The 17,666-nt window shown below is 51.8% G+C and overlaps 1 protein-coding gene across 2 annotated transcripts; it reads right to left on the bottom strand.

Moving 5' to 3' along the window:
* Positions 1 to 1,738: 1,738 nt before the first annotated feature.
* MYC (MYC proto-oncogene, bHLH transcription factor) lies at positions 1,739 to 6,872 on the bottom strand. 2 transcript variants are annotated; one of them, XM_047842872.1, is made up of 3 exons: positions 6,301 to 6,872; positions 3,910 to 4,675; positions 1,739 to 2,821 (listed from the first exon to the last, which is right to left on the bottom strand). In XM_047842872.1, the coding sequence occupies exons 2-3, from the start codon at positions 4,664 to 4,666 to the stop codon at positions 2,259 to 2,261; spliced, it is 1,320 nt and encodes a 439-aa protein (XP_047698828.1). In that variant the 5' UTR covers positions 4,667 to 4,675; positions 6,301 to 6,872; the 3' UTR covers positions 1,739 to 2,258. The 2 variants fall into 2 exon arrangements, with proteins under 2 accessions (XP_047698828.1, XP_047698827.1); XM_047842871.1 differs by having other exon boundaries at positions 3,910 to 4,678; positions 6,301 to 6,871.
* Positions 6,873 to 17,666: the final 10,794 nt, after the last annotated feature.

Here is a 17,666-nt window from a genome sequence, read left to right as displayed (position 1 = left end):
CAGTAATTATTTATTGATGTTTGGGTGGTGGTTGATGCTGGTGGTGGTGGATTAAAGTTCTAAAGAGAGTCCAGGAATCTACTCTGAATCTACTCTGAGGCTGGAACGGCAAGATGATCAGAACAGCGATAGTAACTTCCATTCGCTTAAGTAGTCAATGTGCCAGTTCCTGGGTTTGCGAAGCCTTATAATTAATAATATCTCCATTTAAAAATGCCTTTTCATGTTCTAATGATAACCAGGTGTCATGAGTGTCCCTGTATCAGAGGTTGAAGGGGAGTTTGTAGTTTCCAAAATGACTCACGTGACGAGTAAATGTGTTTTATTTTATGATCTGAACAGTAGTTCTCCAAACTGGCTGCTTCCCAGGAGCAATGGGTGAATCTCATTTAACAAATGGCTAAGGTAGGAGCGAATGACTTGTGGGTTTCTCATAAACAAAACATGAGGGGCGTCTGGGTGGCTCAGTCGGTTAAGTGTCTGACTTTGGCTCAGGTTATGATCTTGCAGTCCTTGAGTTCGAGCCCCTATTAGGGCTCTGTGCTGACAGCCCAGAGCCTGGAGCCTGTTTCGGATTCTGTGTCTTCCTCTGTCTGCCCCTCCCCCACTTGCACTGTTTCTCTCTCAAAAATAAATAAACACTAAAAAAAATTTTAAGAAACAATGAACAAAATAATGAAATGAAACACAACAAGCAAGAAAGGGGGAACTGATGTCCCACAGGGCCCGAATGTTGAAATTCACAGCACATAATCCGCTAGACTGGTGACTCCTGCGTGAGCAGCCAGTCTATTCCCACCGGCTTGTTTGACAGAGGAGGTCTAGCCTCATAACATAACCTGTGTTATGAGTGGACTCCTTGGGTTTGAATCTTGGCTCTACTGTTCACCATCAGTGGTCTTTGGGCACATGGAGGAGTCTTTCTGTGCCTCAGTTCCCCCTTCTACCAGAAGGAAGTCAACATTGGGCCGATTCCCGTCATGGGCTGCTGTGCAATTATTGTAAGGAAAATGCTTACAAGAATGCCTGGCACATTAAGTAGGTTAGTATGGTGATTAGTCAGTCCATCAGGCCCCAAGCCAAAAGCATTCTTGACCCCGGCACTTTAGGCACAGGATGAGCTAAGGCATGATAGTGTTGTTTTTCAAAAAATGGGGGGTGGGGGTGGGGGTGGGGGTGGCAGTGACCTGGATTCAGTGTTTTACAGCATGGCCCCGTGGCTGCAGAGAAATTACAAAACCCCTCTACGCCCCTACATTTCACCGTTTGTAAAATAGGGTTAATAACTCGCCTCCCTCGCCTAGCATAGTAGGCAAGCAGGGGGCTGGTTCCTACCGTCTGGGTTTGAATGTAGTCTGGGAGTGGCATGGGTTAACCAAATGAAGTTTCTTCATCTTCCTCCCACCCCCCCCTCCCCGCAAACCTTACCCCCTTTGTATACTTAACTTTATCTTTAACCTCTGGCATCCCTTTGCCTTCTCACCAGCTTACTGCCTGTTCATTCTTCCAAGTAGCAACTCTGGCCCCTATCACAGATCTCCAGGAAGCATCTTATAACCCTCAGAATTTAAAAGACCTTAAGGACCCAGACCCATTTGAACAAAGCAAAGCCCTTGCCCTTTCAATAACTTCTTTCTCCATCTTTGTAAACTCATTCCCTTGAGGGCCAAATTCTGTTAATTGGAATTGATGAAAAGAAAATAGAAAAAAAAGGCAAGAAAAACAAAACACTCACAACTTAAGATTTGGCTCAATTATATATTTGCCACGTATTTTATTTTTTCTAAAAACAATAGAAAAAATCAACTTTAAAAAGGAAAATGTACTTAAATAAAAAAAATTATGGTTTATAATACATGGTTTGAATTCTTGTATAACTGCTATAAACGTTTTATTAAAGTTATTTACATTTAATGGCCATATTTACACAGGAAAACGGGGTAAACTTGACACATTTTTTAAAAACAATTCTTAAATACAAATCTGTTAAAGGAAAACAAACAAACAAAAAGATGGCAAGCATAAAAAAATGTTCTTTTATGCCCAAAATTCCATTTGAGGCAGTTTACATTATGGCTAAACCTTTCAATCCTAAGACCCAGCCAAGGTTGTGAGGTTGCACTTGACCATGCATTTGAAACAAGTTCAGATATGAGGAGTTGCTACAGTTCTGTGAGAAGGAAGCTTTTTCCTTACTTTCCCTTAGTAACAAGTGAGAATTCACGAGCAACTCCAGTTCCTCCCTCTAATAGGTGGACTTATGCACAAGAGTTCCTTAGCTGTTCAAGTTTGTGTTTCAACTGTTCTCGTCGCTTCCTCAACAGGTCCTTTTCCGAAATGAGCTTTTGCTCCCCTGCTTGGACGGACAGGATGTACGCGGTGGCTTTTTTAAGGATAACCACCTTGGGGGCCTTTTCGTTGTTTTCCAACTCTGGGATCTGGTCGCGCAGGGCAAAAAAGCTCCGTTTCAGCTCGTTTCTCCTCTGGCGTTCCAAGACGTTGTGCGTCCGCCTCTTGTCATTCTCCTCCGTGTCCGAAGACCTGGGGCTGATACATTTGCGGTTGTTGCTGATCTGTTTCAGGACCCTGCCACTGTCCAACTTAGCCCTCTTGGCGGCTGGGTAGTCCTTCCTAGTGGAGGGGGGCGCTGCGTAATTGTGCTGATGGGTGGGCACGTGGCATCTCTTAAGGACCAGCGGGCTGTGAGGAGGTTTGCTGTGGCCTCCGGCAGAGGGTGACCCCGATTCCGACCTTTTGGCAGGGGGCTGCCTTTTCTCCACAGAAACGACATCAATTTCTTCTTCTTCCTCTTGTTCTTCCTCTTTAAGAAAGGAAAAAGAAAACGCGCGGGTTAGCGACGTGTCCTCACAGCAATCAAGGACCAGATTAAATTAATGCTATGCAAATATAAGGCGTTATCCTGTGAGAAAGGGCCCTGGCACAAAGTCATCCCCGGAGAACAAATTAGCCAATCAACCCAGCTCTTCTCGCGACGAAGGCAGAGTCAGAAAGGGAGAATGACAGCTGGGTTTACGGCACAGATGAGAAAATTACAATTTACCAGGATAAGACATCGATGCCAATTCTTACCTAAGACTTAATGAGGCTTTGGACACACCCAAAGCAAAGCACATTCCCAAGCACCTCCTCTTTTTAAGGGACTTTACCAAGAACCCTTCAGGTGTTGCAAATGATAGAGTCTCTTGGGTATGACTTTAGCAACTCCCTATTTTACTGGAAGGGCAAAAAGGAAAAAAAAAATTCTTGCGGCCTTGCCAAAAGTTCTAGGGGTGGGGGGAGGAAAAAAGCCCAATTTTGGCAAGGATTTGCTTTTAAGTGTTCCAAACAGGCTGACCAGATCCCAGGCTCTTCAGCCCATCTAAAGCCACTGTCACTAGGTCACAGCGCCTGGGAGGCAGGCCGCTCTGCCTCTGTCCACTGCCCATCTTCATTTTTTTGTGGATCCTAGTCCAGGAAAACCCAAGAACTACTCAGAAGGGACGAGGGAAGCCATCCCTCCGCTCTCAGAGATCAATCCCCTCCTCTCCCGCCTCTCGCACACCCCCACCGCGGGGGCAATTAAAATGCTGAAGAAAACTAAGAGGGAGTGGATCGAGTTGCAAGATAAGCCAGAAGATTGAAAAACCCCAAAGAAATTCCTAAGGGGAGGGAGGGAGAGGAGGGGGCCGGCCACTGGGGCGGTCTTAGGAGAGGGGATGGGAGGAAACCCTAAAGCCCAGGGTTCCGGGATGAGCTCCCAGACCCTTCCAGATCTAGCATTTCCCTTCCCGAATAGAAGAAAAGAGAAAAGCCGGGGTCGGCAGAAGCGGCCAGTGGAATGAGCTGCCGAGGAGAACAGGAAGGGTACCCAGCCGCCCCCTCGGAAGGGCCGGGAGGGGCCCAGCTTACCAGAGTCGCTGCTGGTGGTGGGCGGTGTCTCCTCGTGGAGCGCCAGGGGCTCGGGGCTGGCCCGCGGGGAGGACTCCGCCGAGGAGAGCAGAGAGTCCGAGGACGGAGAGAAGGCGGCGGAGTCGGGGGAGGCGCAGGGCTTGGGCGAGCTGCTGTCGTTGAGCGGGTAGGGGAAGACCACGGAGGGGTCGATGCACTCGGAGGCGGCGGCGGTCAGGTCCTGCAGGTACAAGCTGGAGGTGGGGCAGCCTCCGGGCCCGCGGGCGGGGCTCGGGCTGCCGCTGTCTTTGCGCGCAGCCTGGTAGGAGGCCAGCTTCTCCGAGACGAGCTTGGCGGCGGCCGAGAAGCCGCTCCACATGCAGTCCTGGATGATGATGTTTTTGATGAAGGTCTCGTCGTCCGGGTCGCAGATGAAGCTCTGATTCACCATGTCTCCTCCCAGCAGCTCGGTCACCATCTCCAACTGGTCGGCCGTGGAAAAGCTGCCGCCGCCGCCGTCGTCGTCCCCCCGGGGGGAGAAGGACGCGAAGGCGACGTAGGAGGGCGAGCAGAGCCCCGAGCGGCGGCTCGGGGACAGCGGCGGGGTGGGCAGCAGCTCGAATTTCTTCCAGATATCCTCGCTGGGCGCCGGCGGCTGCAGCTCGCTCTGCTGCTGCTGCTGGTAGAAGTTCTCCTCCTCGTCGCAGTAGAAATAGGGCTGCACCGAGTCGTAGTCGAGGTCATAGTTCCTGTTGGCGAAGCTGACGTTGAGGGGCATCGCGGCAGCCTGCTGAAGGGGGCACACAAAGGGGGGGGAGGTCTTGAGCGAAGGGGGGTCTGGGGTGGGTGCTGCAGCCCCCGCGCAGCGCGCGCCCGGATACCGAGCCGCTCCCCTTCCAGCGCGAGCCCCAGCCGGGGCCAGCGGCGGCGAAGGGCACCCCTCCCACCCCGTCCAGGTGGCCCCCTGCTATCTGGGACGCGCACGGTGAGCCAGCCGCGGAGCGCCGGCGGAGCTCGCGTCGGCGGGCAGCCCGCGCCGCCGCCGCCGCCGCCGAGCAATCGGAATCGGCTCTGGCCTCCTTAAGCGGCCAGAGGAGGCGGCGGCCGGGAACACAATCCGCCAAACCCGAAGGCGCAAAGTTTTGCGCCACCTGAAGGAGGAGGCGGGAGGCGCCGCGGCGGGAGCGGCTGCGCGTGCCCCCTCCCGCGCCGGGCCCCTCCGCGCCGCGCCCGTTCCCACTCGCGCCCTCACAGCGCTCCTTCCCCAGCCGGCGCCGCCGCCCCTCCCAGCACCCCCGCCCCGCCGCCCCTCCGTCCCCACTCCCAGCGCGTCCCCCTTCCTTCCTCGGCCGGCTTCTCTCCGCGTCTCTCGCCGGCTGGTGGGGCGAGCCTAGCTGCCGGCCGTAACAGCCCCCCCCATAAATAAAAGGGGGGTGTTAGATAATAACCGGGGCACCTCCCTTCAACACCCAGCACGGCGACGCAACTGCGCCAGAGCCCCTGCTGCGGTTCCGCGCCCGGAGCCGGGCGTCTTCCCCTCACCCGCCGAGGGTAGCAGCTGTTCTGGGAAAGCCCCGAGCCCCGCTCCCTGCCTTCCCTCCGCCACCTCAGGGGCGCGGGGACACCAGAGGGGGCGGGGGAGGTGGGTGCGGAGATCTGCCCTCGTTTCCCCCGAGTCCACGATTCGGGGAGAATCGGACCCATCCCTGCCCAGCGTCCCTTTTCCCTGCTCCCCGAGCCTCCTCAACACCAAGTCCGAACCAGCACCCCGGTAGACCAAGATCCCTAATTTTATTATTCTTTTAAAAAGCCAAATGCCAACTTCTTAAAAGGAGCAGGGGGCGAATGGTGAACGCCGCGGGGATCCGCGGGCGGGACGCGCCGCAGTGTCTGTCTCCGGCTGTCAGAAATGCGGTAAGCCGAAATTTAAATGCCCTTTCCGAGACGCGTAAAAGTCAGCGGCGGCGGAGCTCTCCGGCTCCCACACGCAATTTGTAATTCTTACTCCCAGGAGCTCGGGATGTACAGGGAGGGCTCTCTGCCCACCGCGAAGCGCGGCACTCCCTCCCCACCCCCCCCACCCCCGCTCCAAAAAATCAAAAGCAATCAATGCAATAAAGCAGGAATGTCCAACCGGTCGAGGGCAGCGTCAGTATACATGAGCAAAAATCTCTAAAGACGAGTTTCAAAAACGCACCGGTTTTCCCTCCCATCCTGACAAGCCACTCTACCCCATCCAGTTCTGGGTCGTCCTCACCCCACCCCGGAGCTACCACAACTACTCTGAGAAAAAGTGTCAATAGCGCAGCAATGGCAGAAAAGACCCCCGATTGGGGCATTCGACTTCGACTCGTCGCGGCATTAAAGCGGTGGGGCAAATAAATGAGAAGACAAATAGATCCGGGCGCTTACCGGGTTTTCCACTACCCGAAGGAAATCCAGCGTCCGAAAAGCGGCGAGGAGCGCCCTTTCAGAGGAGCGGGTCCCGGGCAGCGTAGGGGAGAAGTGTTTCCCCAAATAGGCGGACCGGAGAGTCGCGTTCTTGCTCGGGTGTTGTAAGTTCCAGGGAACAGTGTCCGCCCGCCGCAACCGGCAAAGTTTCGCGGGTGCGGCGGGGGGTTGCGCACCGCTGGCAGGGGGCGGCGGGCAGGGTGGGGTGGGCCGGAGGCGAAGCACCCTTTCACTCCGGATCTCCCTTCCCCGGGCGCCCGGAGCGCGACTCGGCTCGCTCGCCTCGCTCTGCTCTTCTACCCAGGCGGGCGCGCCCGCTCGCTCCCTCTGCCTCTTGCTAGGATTACTACAGAGAGTCAGATAAAGCCCCAAGAACCGGCTTTTATACAGAGCTAGGCACGATCCCTCCCCTCTGTTCTCTTTTTCCCGCCAAGCCCCTGAATAGCCCTGCCCTTCCCGAAGCCGGCAGGCCGCCAGGCAGCAGCCGGGGCGCGACGCCGGCGGCGGCAGCTGCGGCGGGGAGAGCGCAGCTCGGGGGTCCTCGACCGCGCAGACCCTCGCATATAAAGGGCCGGTGGGCGGGGATTCGCGAGAGAGGATCTTTTTTCTCTCTCCCCCGCCCTCCGCTTTGGGAGCCGGGGAGGGGCGCTTCTGCGGAGGACTGGCTGGGCGGGGGTGGGGGGGGGGAGGTTGGGGAGGAGACTCGGCCCTTTCTGCCTGGCACTCCAGTGCGCCGAGCGATCGGATGTAAACAGTCAGAGCGCAGCATGAATTAACTGCGCGCGCCTACCATTTTCTTTTGCTCCCGCTCAAACCCGCTGCCTTTCTCCGCTGCTCCTCCGGCGCAGCGCGCGGCTGGACAAACCGCATACTTGTCTTGCGTGCTTAAATCATCGCAGGCGGAACAGCTGAGCCTTCAACACGGAACACACCGTGTACCCACCGCCACGGCATGCACGTCCCGGGTGGACGGGCGCCTCCCGAAGGCTGGGGAAAGGGCAGCGTTTGGAAAATAAATCCCGCGAAGACGAGGGAAGAAGGGGTATTTATGGGCGCGCGCTCCGAGGGTGTGGGGTGTTAGTGTCGACGGGCACAAATAATAAGAGGTGTAAGGAGGAAAAGGATGCCTGGAATCTGAAAATAACTCAGCAGCCCACTGCCACGTATACTTGGGAGATTGCTTTATGAATAAACACCCATTGCATTTGTCGGGGGTGTTGTGCCTTATATGTGTACAGTTATCGATCGCGATTGGATACCTTCCACTCCGAATGAATCCCCCAATTTGCTGTCAAAGCAGCAGGCACCCCCCCCCCCCAGCCCCCGCCCCGCCCACGCAGACCTACAGTGGGCTCGGCAGGAGCCGGCTTTTCCCCTAGGACGCGCTAATCCCTGAGATCTTTTCTGCGTGTTCCGGAACAGGGGTCTGGGCGGAGCGAGGTTGCGGGTGCGCGCGACTCGGGACCCTCCCCAGTCCTCTCCCCGCGGGTCTGCACCCGCAACACGCCCACCCCCCAACCCCCACGCCTCACTCTGCGAGTTCCCAATTCCGCAGCCAGCTTTCAGAAAAGAGGCAAATCCTCTGCGCCCCGTGGCGCCGGTTTGCACCAGTCTGGGGTTCCCATGTTTGGGGGAAATCAAAGGCGCCAGACGGGAGAATTTTGGGGAGGGGGGCGCAAGCCTCGGGAATAGAGTTCCCAGAAAGGGGAGAGGAGGCGAGCTTGAGTACCCTGCCCTGAGAGTTTGCAGAGACCCTGGTGAAGAAGACCGTTAACTCTTTCCTCCTCGGGCAAATCGGACACTTAACTTCCTTCATGGGTTTTCTTTCTCCTTGATTATTGGAATCGAGATCCTGCGCGCGCGCGCGCACACACACACACACACACACACACACACACACACACACAAAGCATCATTCTGATCAAAGTAGAGGAGTCAACTATTACTTCCGTGCCTTTTTAGTGGGTCTTAGGCCAATTAAAAATTGGCAAATTTCAAGCATTAATTTCCTAGTTCACTGATTCTAAATTTTTTTTTAGCACCACAGTGAAAGTGCTTATGTATAATCCGCGTACATCTATGAACATTTCTTGTACACATCAACCCAGAATGTTGCTGAATAGGACATATGACTTATTCGCTTCCTAAATTAATCTATATTCAATATCTACCGCCAATTCCTTCGGGATTTGCTATTTTGCATTACACTAGGGCATTAAAAACAAAGGCAATCTTCCCAACCGTGGTCCCTCATCCAAAAGCATTTTAAGTAAACTTTTCCTCCCTTCCTCCCCCCCCCCCCCATTCCAAACAGAAGAAAAATCGGGAAGAGGCGAGGAGGAGATCTTGCACAGCGTGTTTGTGTTTGAGGTAAATTATTACCCGTTGAGTTCGCAGCGCAGCTTTCAATTGTTAAATGAGTAGGAACTTCCTCCAAACGGAGCGCACAGCGCAGTACGGCTTTAAGGGTTGCAAATTACTCCGGCCTCCGGGCCTTTGCCGCAAACTCGGAGACCGACCAATCCCTGGTCAAGGTTTTGCTGCAAAGCGTCTTTCCCCCGCCCCCTCCCCAAACTGCACCCGCGCTCGGGTTTGCGAAAGTAAAGTAAGTGTGCCCTCTACTGGCAGCCGAGATCGCCGTGTCCGAATGCCAACCGAGGCAAGGAAGTGGGTGGGGGCAGGGGCGTCCGGAGCGCGGGGTTTCCTTCGGGGTAAAGGACGGGGCGGCTCCTTAAAAAGAGTTTCCAGCCGCGTCCTTACCGACTCCCGGCGGATTGCATAGGAGAGGAAGGGAGGGGAATTGCTGGAAGGAAAAGTGGTTCAGAGGCAGCTCTTCAACCGCATAAGCAGTGGTGAAAACAAATCCATCACTACTTAGTGACTATGAGTAGCACCCTATGGAGAACCGAAGCTATTCGTTGAAAACGCGTACAGACACGAAAAAAATGTCCAACGAAACTCTAAAGTAGCGAAACCAGCTTCAGCCCGCACATCTTAGAAACCCATCATCTCCTAACCACCAAGTTTTCAACCAAGACATTGGATTTATGGGGGAAGGCGAGGCGCAGTGGAAGGGGAGGGGTATTTGGGTTTTATTATATATATATATATATATATATATATATATATATATATATATAAACCCTTTTCTTTTTCTTCAAAAATAGGGCTGGTGAACACTAGCCAGATTTTTGATAGTGATGGGGGAGGGGCATTTGGGATTCCTCCGGAAAAAGTCTAAAAGAACATTTTGATAAAAAGTTTTCATCCGCAAACGACCGGGCAGCAAAGGTTGTAGCGAATGTGAAGGAAATTCACACCGTATGCTTCGTGTGGGTGAACATTTCAAGTAGTTTTTTTCTGACAGTGTCTGACCATCTAGGTATATCCTCAGGAAATTTGGCAACAGGAGATCCTTCCTGGAAGAGGCCTCTTAGGGTGGTTTCCCAGGAATCTGGCACTTTGGGCTCTGCTCTGCGGGAGGCCGACTGACTACACCCCACAGGACACACACAAACAAAAGCAACAAAACATGAAACCAACCATCCAACCCACCAAAGAACAACAGCAAAAGTAGGTTTAGCTGGAACTCAAGAGGGTGGTTTTCAAAAGCTGTTAAAGGTGGCCAAGGTCCCTATCTTTTCTTTAATCAAAATATATTTATTATTGTTTTTCAGGAATGGAGTTTAGTAATTCATCACTTACATGTAACACCCAGTGTTCATCCCAATGAGGGTCTTCCTTAATGCCCCTCACCCCTTTAACCCTTCTCCCCACGCGACACCCCACCAGCAACCCTCAGTTTGTTCTCTGCGCTTAGGAATCTCTCATGGTTTGTCTCCCTCTCTCTTTTTATATTACTTCTGCTTCCCTTCCCTTATGTTCATCTGTTTTGTGTCTTAAATTCCACAGATGAGTGAAATCAGAATATGCCCTGTCTTCATGTCTGACTACTGAACTCTGCCAGCCTCGTGTGGGACGGTTGAGGATGTGTGCACCCCAGGCAGATACGTGGCTTGTGGGTTCGGGACTCAACCTCACTCTCCCCCAGACTGGTGATACCACCTGGGGTGTTACTTTCAAGTAACAGCTTGGAGTTGTTTTGTGCCTCCAAACAAAGTAGGGGCCATCCCATTTTACAGCCAAGGAAATGGAAAAATCAGGTCTCAGCCAGGTTCGGGGACTTTACTGTCTTTCAGTAATTGTTAAGAACCACTTGATCTCGAGTAGACATTTGCTGGGTTGAAAAGGGCTGGGGAGATTAAAGCAAATAGTATCTTTGGAGATGACCAAAGTGATTCATGCTCATTGTGAAAGAAAAATTGTAAAATAGAAAAATAAAGGAATAGGAGAACCAAAAGTTTGTAATCCTGATCACCCAGAGATAGCTTTTGGGGTTTATCTTTTTTTTTTTTTTTTTAACATGTATAGATTATTTTTGAGAGATAAAGCACGAGCAGGGGAGAGTCAGAGAGATGCTCTGAGCTGTCAGCACAGAGTCCTATGTGGGGCTCAAACTCATGAACAGCGAGATCATGACCTGAGCTGACGTCGGACCGTTAATTGACTGAGCCACCCAGCCACCCCTGTTGGGGATTATCTTTTCAGGACACTTTTTAAGGGACAACTTTGGTCTTTCCACTTCCTTTCATAAGTTAGGAGAAGGTGTCTATTGACCAGGCATTCCTAGTTTGCTGGTCTAGGGACACTCTGAGGCTGTGTCTCTCCTTTTTTCGGGTGTTGCTAGGTTTCTAAGAAGAAGTAGGTCTCCAGATGGGCAGCTTTGTTGTCACCCACAGGGTTGGGACTGCGGAGAAACAGTTCGGTAAGATTGCCTCCTGGAAGGGAACACGGTGTCACTGCAGAGAACGTTCTTTTCTCCAGGATGGCACAAATAAGAACCATTTATTCTCACAATTGCATATTCTCACAATGACTTTGTGAGTGCCACCTTCATGCTTGGGAAAAAAGAAAGAGGGGCAGAAAAAATGAGCCGTTTGACCCAACTTTCTCCATCCTTTCCAGAGACATGAAAGGAGAGATTCAGAATGTGTGACTTGTAGAATATCACACCAGTCCCCACCTCCCTTCTTCTTTGAATATCTCTTCCCCCACCCCTCAAAAATTTTCCTACCGAGGGAGTTGATCTTTGACAGTTAAGAGAAGTGACTAATACAGACAGAAACGGGACCCCGCTGATCCAACCAGTTCCAATTTAGGAGTGAGACATAAAGCCCCTCAGGATGGCTGGGTTGTAATTTCAAAACCCCTTGAAGTCATGTGGGGCCTGTTGAGGAGGGAGGAGAGAGGGGAAAATGACAAATATAGATCACCAGCAGAAAGATCGTTTTGCAAGAAGGGCCATGAGGTTCAAACCCAAGCCGGCCAGGGACTGTTAAAGGAAGGGGGGAGTCTCACTGGCATTTTCCTGACAACCGTGTAAGAGGAACTCAGGAAGGCTCTTCAGCAGACGAGTCAATGAAATCCAGCCAATCATTAATTCACAGGTATGGTAACAAAAAAGGCACTGAAGAAAGTCTTTGTGCTTTCTAAAAAAATGCATGCTTTTAAAAAATGTTGTCTCCCTCTCCCCACCTTTATATAGCATAACTCAAAGCAACTGAGAAAAAAACAAAATAGACGTTTTTAACTTAAAACCCTAGAGCCTACGTTTCCTGTGTCGTGTTGAGTACGTTTGGTTGCTCTCTTACCCACTGACTTCAGATCCTGGCGGAGGGTCCTGGGTTGGACCCAGTAAACCCTAGTCTCGTCTCCAGCTTGGCATTCTTTTACCCCTCAGTCCTCCGTGAGCCTGCCTCCTTTGTAGCTGCTGGAGGAGACAAATGGTTCCTTTGTTTCGTCTCTTCAAAGGCTCCGTTTATTGTTCTGTAAGTGCTAACTCCCAGCCAATCTCAGAAGTTTCCACACTTTGGCGCTCACTTGGCCTGTCTTTGCTATGGTCCTTTTGGGCGACATCTGTCCCCAGGATGGACCCTAGCGGGGTTGGAGGTGGAGGTGACTGCAAAGGAGACTCTCCCGGGGGAGATTTTCGCTGTTTAATCTCTGACCTTCCTCTGGAAGCCAGTGGGGATGGGAGCCTGCTCCTTTGGTGGGCTTGCAGAAGTCCCAGACCCCGGCTTGTGACTTTCTGTAGGTAGCTCACCTTTGTTCTTCGTTTTAGATTGTCTGTTCTTTCTGTAACTCCTTTCAAGTGGACTTGGTTACAGAAGAAGCTTTCTTTTTTCTTTCTTTTCATTTTTTCAAAAATTTTATTTATTTTGAGAGAGAGAGAGAGAGAGAGAGATAGTGAGTGGGGGAAGGGCAGAGAAAGGGAGACAGAATCCCACGCAGGCTCCATGGGATGTCAACGCAGAGCCTGATGTGAGCTCGAACTCACAAACCTGGAGATCATGACCTGAGCCGAAATCAAGAGTTGGAGGCTTAACTGACTGAGCCACCGGGGCACCCCACCGAAGGAGCTTTCTTGAAGGTACCTAGTGAACTCTGATCACCAAAGCCAACGACCTCTTTCCCATTTCCCTTCTTGGCTTTGCTACTCTCTCTACAGGGGAACTGATGGCTTTTGGAAATGATTGCTCTTTTGAGTCTCATAAAACGATGGCTCTTAACTGGAGGTGATTTTGCCCCCCCCTCCCAAGGGGATCTTTGGCAAAGTCTGGTGACATTCTGAGTTGTTACAAAGGGGTGGGGCTATGGCAGAATGTCCTGGGGTGCCCAGCACAGCCCCATAACGGAAAGGTGTTGGGCCGGTGGGTCAGGTTGGGAATACCTGGTGTAGCTCCACATTCTGCTGAGGTCATTCTCACCTCTCCAGTTTGGTCCCCCCTCTCCCTCGCTCTTCCTCCTACATGTAGCTACGTGTAACTGCTGGAATCGTCTCGCAGTGGACTCCTAATTGTTCCTACTCTCACACCCCATTTATCTTTGCACACTGATTCATTCTCTTCTTCATTTAAAAGTCTTCCGTGGCTTCCAATGGACGAGAATGAGTCTCCATTTCTTGGACTCGGCATTCTAGGCCCACCTGCAGCTGCTCTCCACCTTCTCTTACTCTTCTTTCCACCAAGCCTGCATGTCAGAGAGACAGGTGATTTATAGTCACTCTGAGTGACAAGCCAGCCTCCCCCTCAGCACTTTTGTTCAGATAGTCCCTCTAGTCTTACTGCCTCTTCTGGATTTATCTAAGAATTACCTTCCTTTCGGGACCCAGCAAAAGCCCTATTTTCTCTGTGGAGTCTCCCCTTGCTACCCAAGCCCATGACCATCTTACAGGATCATCAAAGTTTGGAGCCGGAAGCAGTGTTGGAGGACATCTAGTTAAGTGCTTTGGAAACACACGTTTGCTCTCAGAGTGGGTTCAAGGGGATGCCTGGCTAATATGGACTCGCTGTGGCCTTTTCTAGCCGTCAGAGAAGGGCATCCTCTTCTCCTCTACAAGACTGCAAATGTCACAAGTCGGCAGTCAAGTCTGGGTGAGTGATTAGTTAATCCTGTTACAGAGAACGGATGCATGTTCACACGCCCCTGGGTGAGAAATCTAACGGGTGGACTTTTCCAATTACTTTTTGGCTACGTAAGAATCTAGTATATGAGGAGATGCTGTGGAATCGGCTCGCCCCGGGGGCCCATTCTGTCATGACCACTTGCTAAATCTGGCGCGTCACATGACCTCCCTGAACCCTATTTTCCTCATCTGTAAAATCGGACTGCCGTAACTGTCGCACCCATCTTATTGAAGATGTCGTAAGAAGGAGATAATGAGATAGTGCATTTCATACAGAGCCTTGTGCCTGGCCCTCGCTTTGTGAGTGTTAGCCGTTGTTGGTATGGATCCTTGATTTAGCAGAAAATTATTTATCGAGCTATTTTAAGTTTAATCTATCACTATTTCACGGTGCTCTACAGAGGATTGTGTAACATCTATATCGTCTGTCACTTCATCCAGCATGAAGAATGGTGGACTGATACAAGCTTGTCGTTGGACAGATGAAAAAGTGAGGTCTGGCATCACAAAGAGATGACCTAATGTTTGCTGACTAATTCCTAACCCACCCCTCTCCTGACTCCGACTGCTACGGGACTTACTATTCCAGGCATATGCCATTTTATAGACCTGTTCATCCAGAGAGAGCAAAATGCTGGAAGCAGAATTATGTATTGTTCCTAGTGAAGACAAACCGAGGCATTGTGTTAGAATTGCCGTCCTTTGACTGAATCCATATGCCGTCCAGGGGCTGACCACCAGGGAGTGGTCCTGGAAGGTCCAGAGCACAAGGGACTACCTTGGTCCCTGGCTACACGAGGCTTGTGCTGAAATCGGCATCTGCCTTCATGCCCTGGCGAGCTGGCCTGGACACTGGCAAAACTTTTCCTTCAAAGCACAGATGAACGTCCAGATTTGGAAACTCTGACTCCTAGCCCACGCTTCTCCCTATCAGATTTTAGTTCAAGGGTTGCTAACTCAGACGCTTACAGGGGCTGGCAGGGAATGTAAAAGGGGAATGCTCTAGGGAGTGGTGGGGGGTCTGTACCAAACTGGAGAACGTTTGCCCGTGCGGGCCCGGCAGCTGCTTCCAATTTCTCAGGTAGAGGCAGAAATTCGGGTTTTAAAATGGTGGCAACTAATTTTAAAAATTGTAGGTAGAAACAAAAGATGTCGGTGAGAGAGATTCAGCTCTCGGGCTGCCAGTCTGAGGTCTCTGCTTTTAGGGAATCCAGCTGATGGGTACTCTTGCAGGAGATTTTCCTGATGATTTCCCCCTTCCCTTGAGAGTCTTGACTGGTCCCTCATTCTTTTGTGATAGGAAATCTAACAGTGCACTGCTTTGGTGGGTTTTCACATCTGACTCCTTGAGCAGAAGCTTCTGGGGTCGGGACAGATTGTGCCTTATTCACGTGTGCATCTGCCGAGGAAGTCAACACGTTGCACAACTCTGGGGCCGCCATTCACAGAGCGTGTGGTCCTCAGGGTCTGCCTAGCACAGTGCCTGGTGCACGGTGGGCCCTGGGGCAAACAGAAAGAGCTTCCAAAGGAGGCATACCCAGCCCAGCCCAGTTTGTTTTGGAAGTGTGGATGACCGCTTGTCTTTCTTGTTTTAAAAAATTGATTTATTATTTATTTTGAGAGAGAACTGGCACGAGTGGGGGAGGGGGCAGAGAGCGAGGGAGAGGGAGAATTCCAAGCGGGCTCTGCACCGTCAGGGCAAAGCCCAGCTAGGGGCTCAGTCTCACGAATCATGAGATCAGGATCTGAGTCGAAAGGAAAAGCTGGACACGCTTAACCCACTGTGCCCCCCAGGTGCTCCCAGACCGGTTCTAATCAAAAGAGAGAGAGGAGCTTTGAGAATTCTTCCTTGCTTCGGCTCCCCTGACCTGTGGGTCTCGTTCACGTGTCCTTGATGACAGGGGAGATCCGAGATGCTTGGGGCGAGGGGGATGGAGACAGGAGCCGGTCCAGAGCCAGGCCAAGTAGATTGGACTCCCTGACCAAAAAACAGAAGCAATAAAATAAAAACCAAACTAGGGTTCGTAACAGCTTTAAACACCACCGCCTGCGGGGCTCTTTCCTCGTAAGTTTACAAACCCACCGAGGGGAAAATCCTCCCAGAATTGACGAGAGGAGGGAGGTGCCGGTGTGGGAATATGGTGAAGCTCACGACGTCAGAGTTTTCCCATGGAAAGTGATGACCCTTTACAGGGTCATAAAATCAGTGTAATTCGTGGTGGTCGACATTTTTCACAGAAATGCACTAGCAGAGAACATATCAAAGCCATCGAAGACTATTGCTAAGTACGGTTTTATCCTCTCTCTCTGTTTCTCGGTCTTTCTGTCTCTGTCTCTCTCTCTCTCTCTCTCTGTCGACTTGGCCGTGGTGCAAACTGCATCATCTCTAACTGCGAGTGAACAATGTTAGACAGCCACCGTAAGACGTCCTTAAATCTCCACAGTAGCCCTATGCAGTGTGTGGATGAGTATTCCATTTTACAGATGGGAAGGGGGAGGTGTTTCAAAGACTTGCTCGGATTCACACAGCGAGTGGCAGAGACGGGATCCAGCGTCAAGGCCTTCTGATGCCACAGCCTCCCCCGTATCTGCTCTGCTTTCACGTGCCGGCGGCCCTGGGACCAGGGGCTTGCTATTTCTCGGCTGCTGCTGCTGCTGCTGAGGGCAGGTTTCCTTTGGAAAATGCTGGAGGAGTCGAGGAGAGCACTTACCTCTCAGTGCTGCCCCTGCCCTGGTGCCTAGGGCCAGAGACATACGGGCGTCAAGGAGAACATTAGTGTTAGGACGATGAATACATATAAATGGACGAGTCCTTGCCCTCCAAAGAGCTTGGTAAAGAACACATTCTCTCTCTCTCTCTCTCTCTGTCTCTGCCTGGAAAGTTTTGTAAGGCAGCTTAGCAACATTTTCACTTGTGCAGTAGACTTGTGTTGGTGAGGCGACGAGGGCAGAGGAAGAGGCAGTGGTGGTGGACGGAGGAGAGAACCCAGCCTGGCGATCCTAGAACCCTGGCGGTCCTGCGGGTCAGGTGAAAATTCTGGCCCTGAGTTGGGATGCGGCGCCTTGGAAAAATTCCTTCGCCGGGATGAGCCTCCGTGTCTCCGGTCTCTGTAGAAAGTGGGGACAACGGTAACTGCCCCGTGGGGTTAAATGGGAGCACACGCCCTCAGAAACCATAGCTGCTTTGTGGTTAACTTAGCGGTATCCTCGTCTGGGAGCTTCCAGCGTCTTCATTGTCTCCGACTGGAATGCGGTCCCCTACCTCAGGGGCTGATTCGAGGGTTCGGGGCGAGAATGCGTGGTAGGTTCCAAGCTGTGTGCCTTAGCTGGAACGTTGGGGGACGTCCACCTGCCGTAGGTCTTATCACTGGGGGTGAAGCACGGGCCGGTGACTCTGCCCGTCACTTTCTGCTCGCACAGCCGGGTGGTCACTGCACCCAGCCTCCGGTCCGCAAGGTAAGGCGGACTCCTGTCTGTGCCCCTCAGTTCAAACGCACAGTCCAAACCCCATCAGTGCCTTTGGAAACCCTTGCTGCTGTCTGTGGGCCATCTTGGCATTATCACGGTCATTTTCGTCTCCGCGGGGAGGAGTGGGGGCAGGGCGTAGATGTTGGGAACTGGCCAGGGAACTTCACAGGCCCCACAAAGAATTTTTTATTTTTTTTAAAGTGTTGATTTGGTAAGAGGCAGAGGGGAATTCCGTGGATAAATAATAATTTATGCAAGGGAGGCCATCTGCTTCCCTGTTGAAGCATGAGTGCATAATTGCAGGCTCATTTCCCTTCCCATTCCTTGCCCTTTA

This window comes from Prionailurus viverrinus, chromosome F2, assembly GCF_022837055.1.
Source record: "Prionailurus viverrinus isolate Anna chromosome F2, UM_Priviv_1.0, whole genome shotgun sequence".
NCBI lineage: Eukaryota > Metazoa > Chordata > Mammalia > Carnivora > Felidae > Prionailurus > Prionailurus viverrinus.
The sequence above is the reverse complement of the archived record's forward strand: the minus strand, read 5'-3'. Positions and strand labels throughout refer to the sequence as shown.

Bases quoted from the DNA above. Each gene is read 5' to 3' on its own strand.
- MYC (XM_047842872.1), bottom strand. From the start codon at position 4,666: ATGCCCCTCAACGTCAGCTTCGCCAACAGGAACTATGACCTCGACTAC. The intron at 2,822-3,909 runs GTAAGCTGGGCC...CCTTTCTTAAAG, and splicing joins CACCACCAGCAGCGACTCTG to AGGAAGAACAAGAGGAAGAA.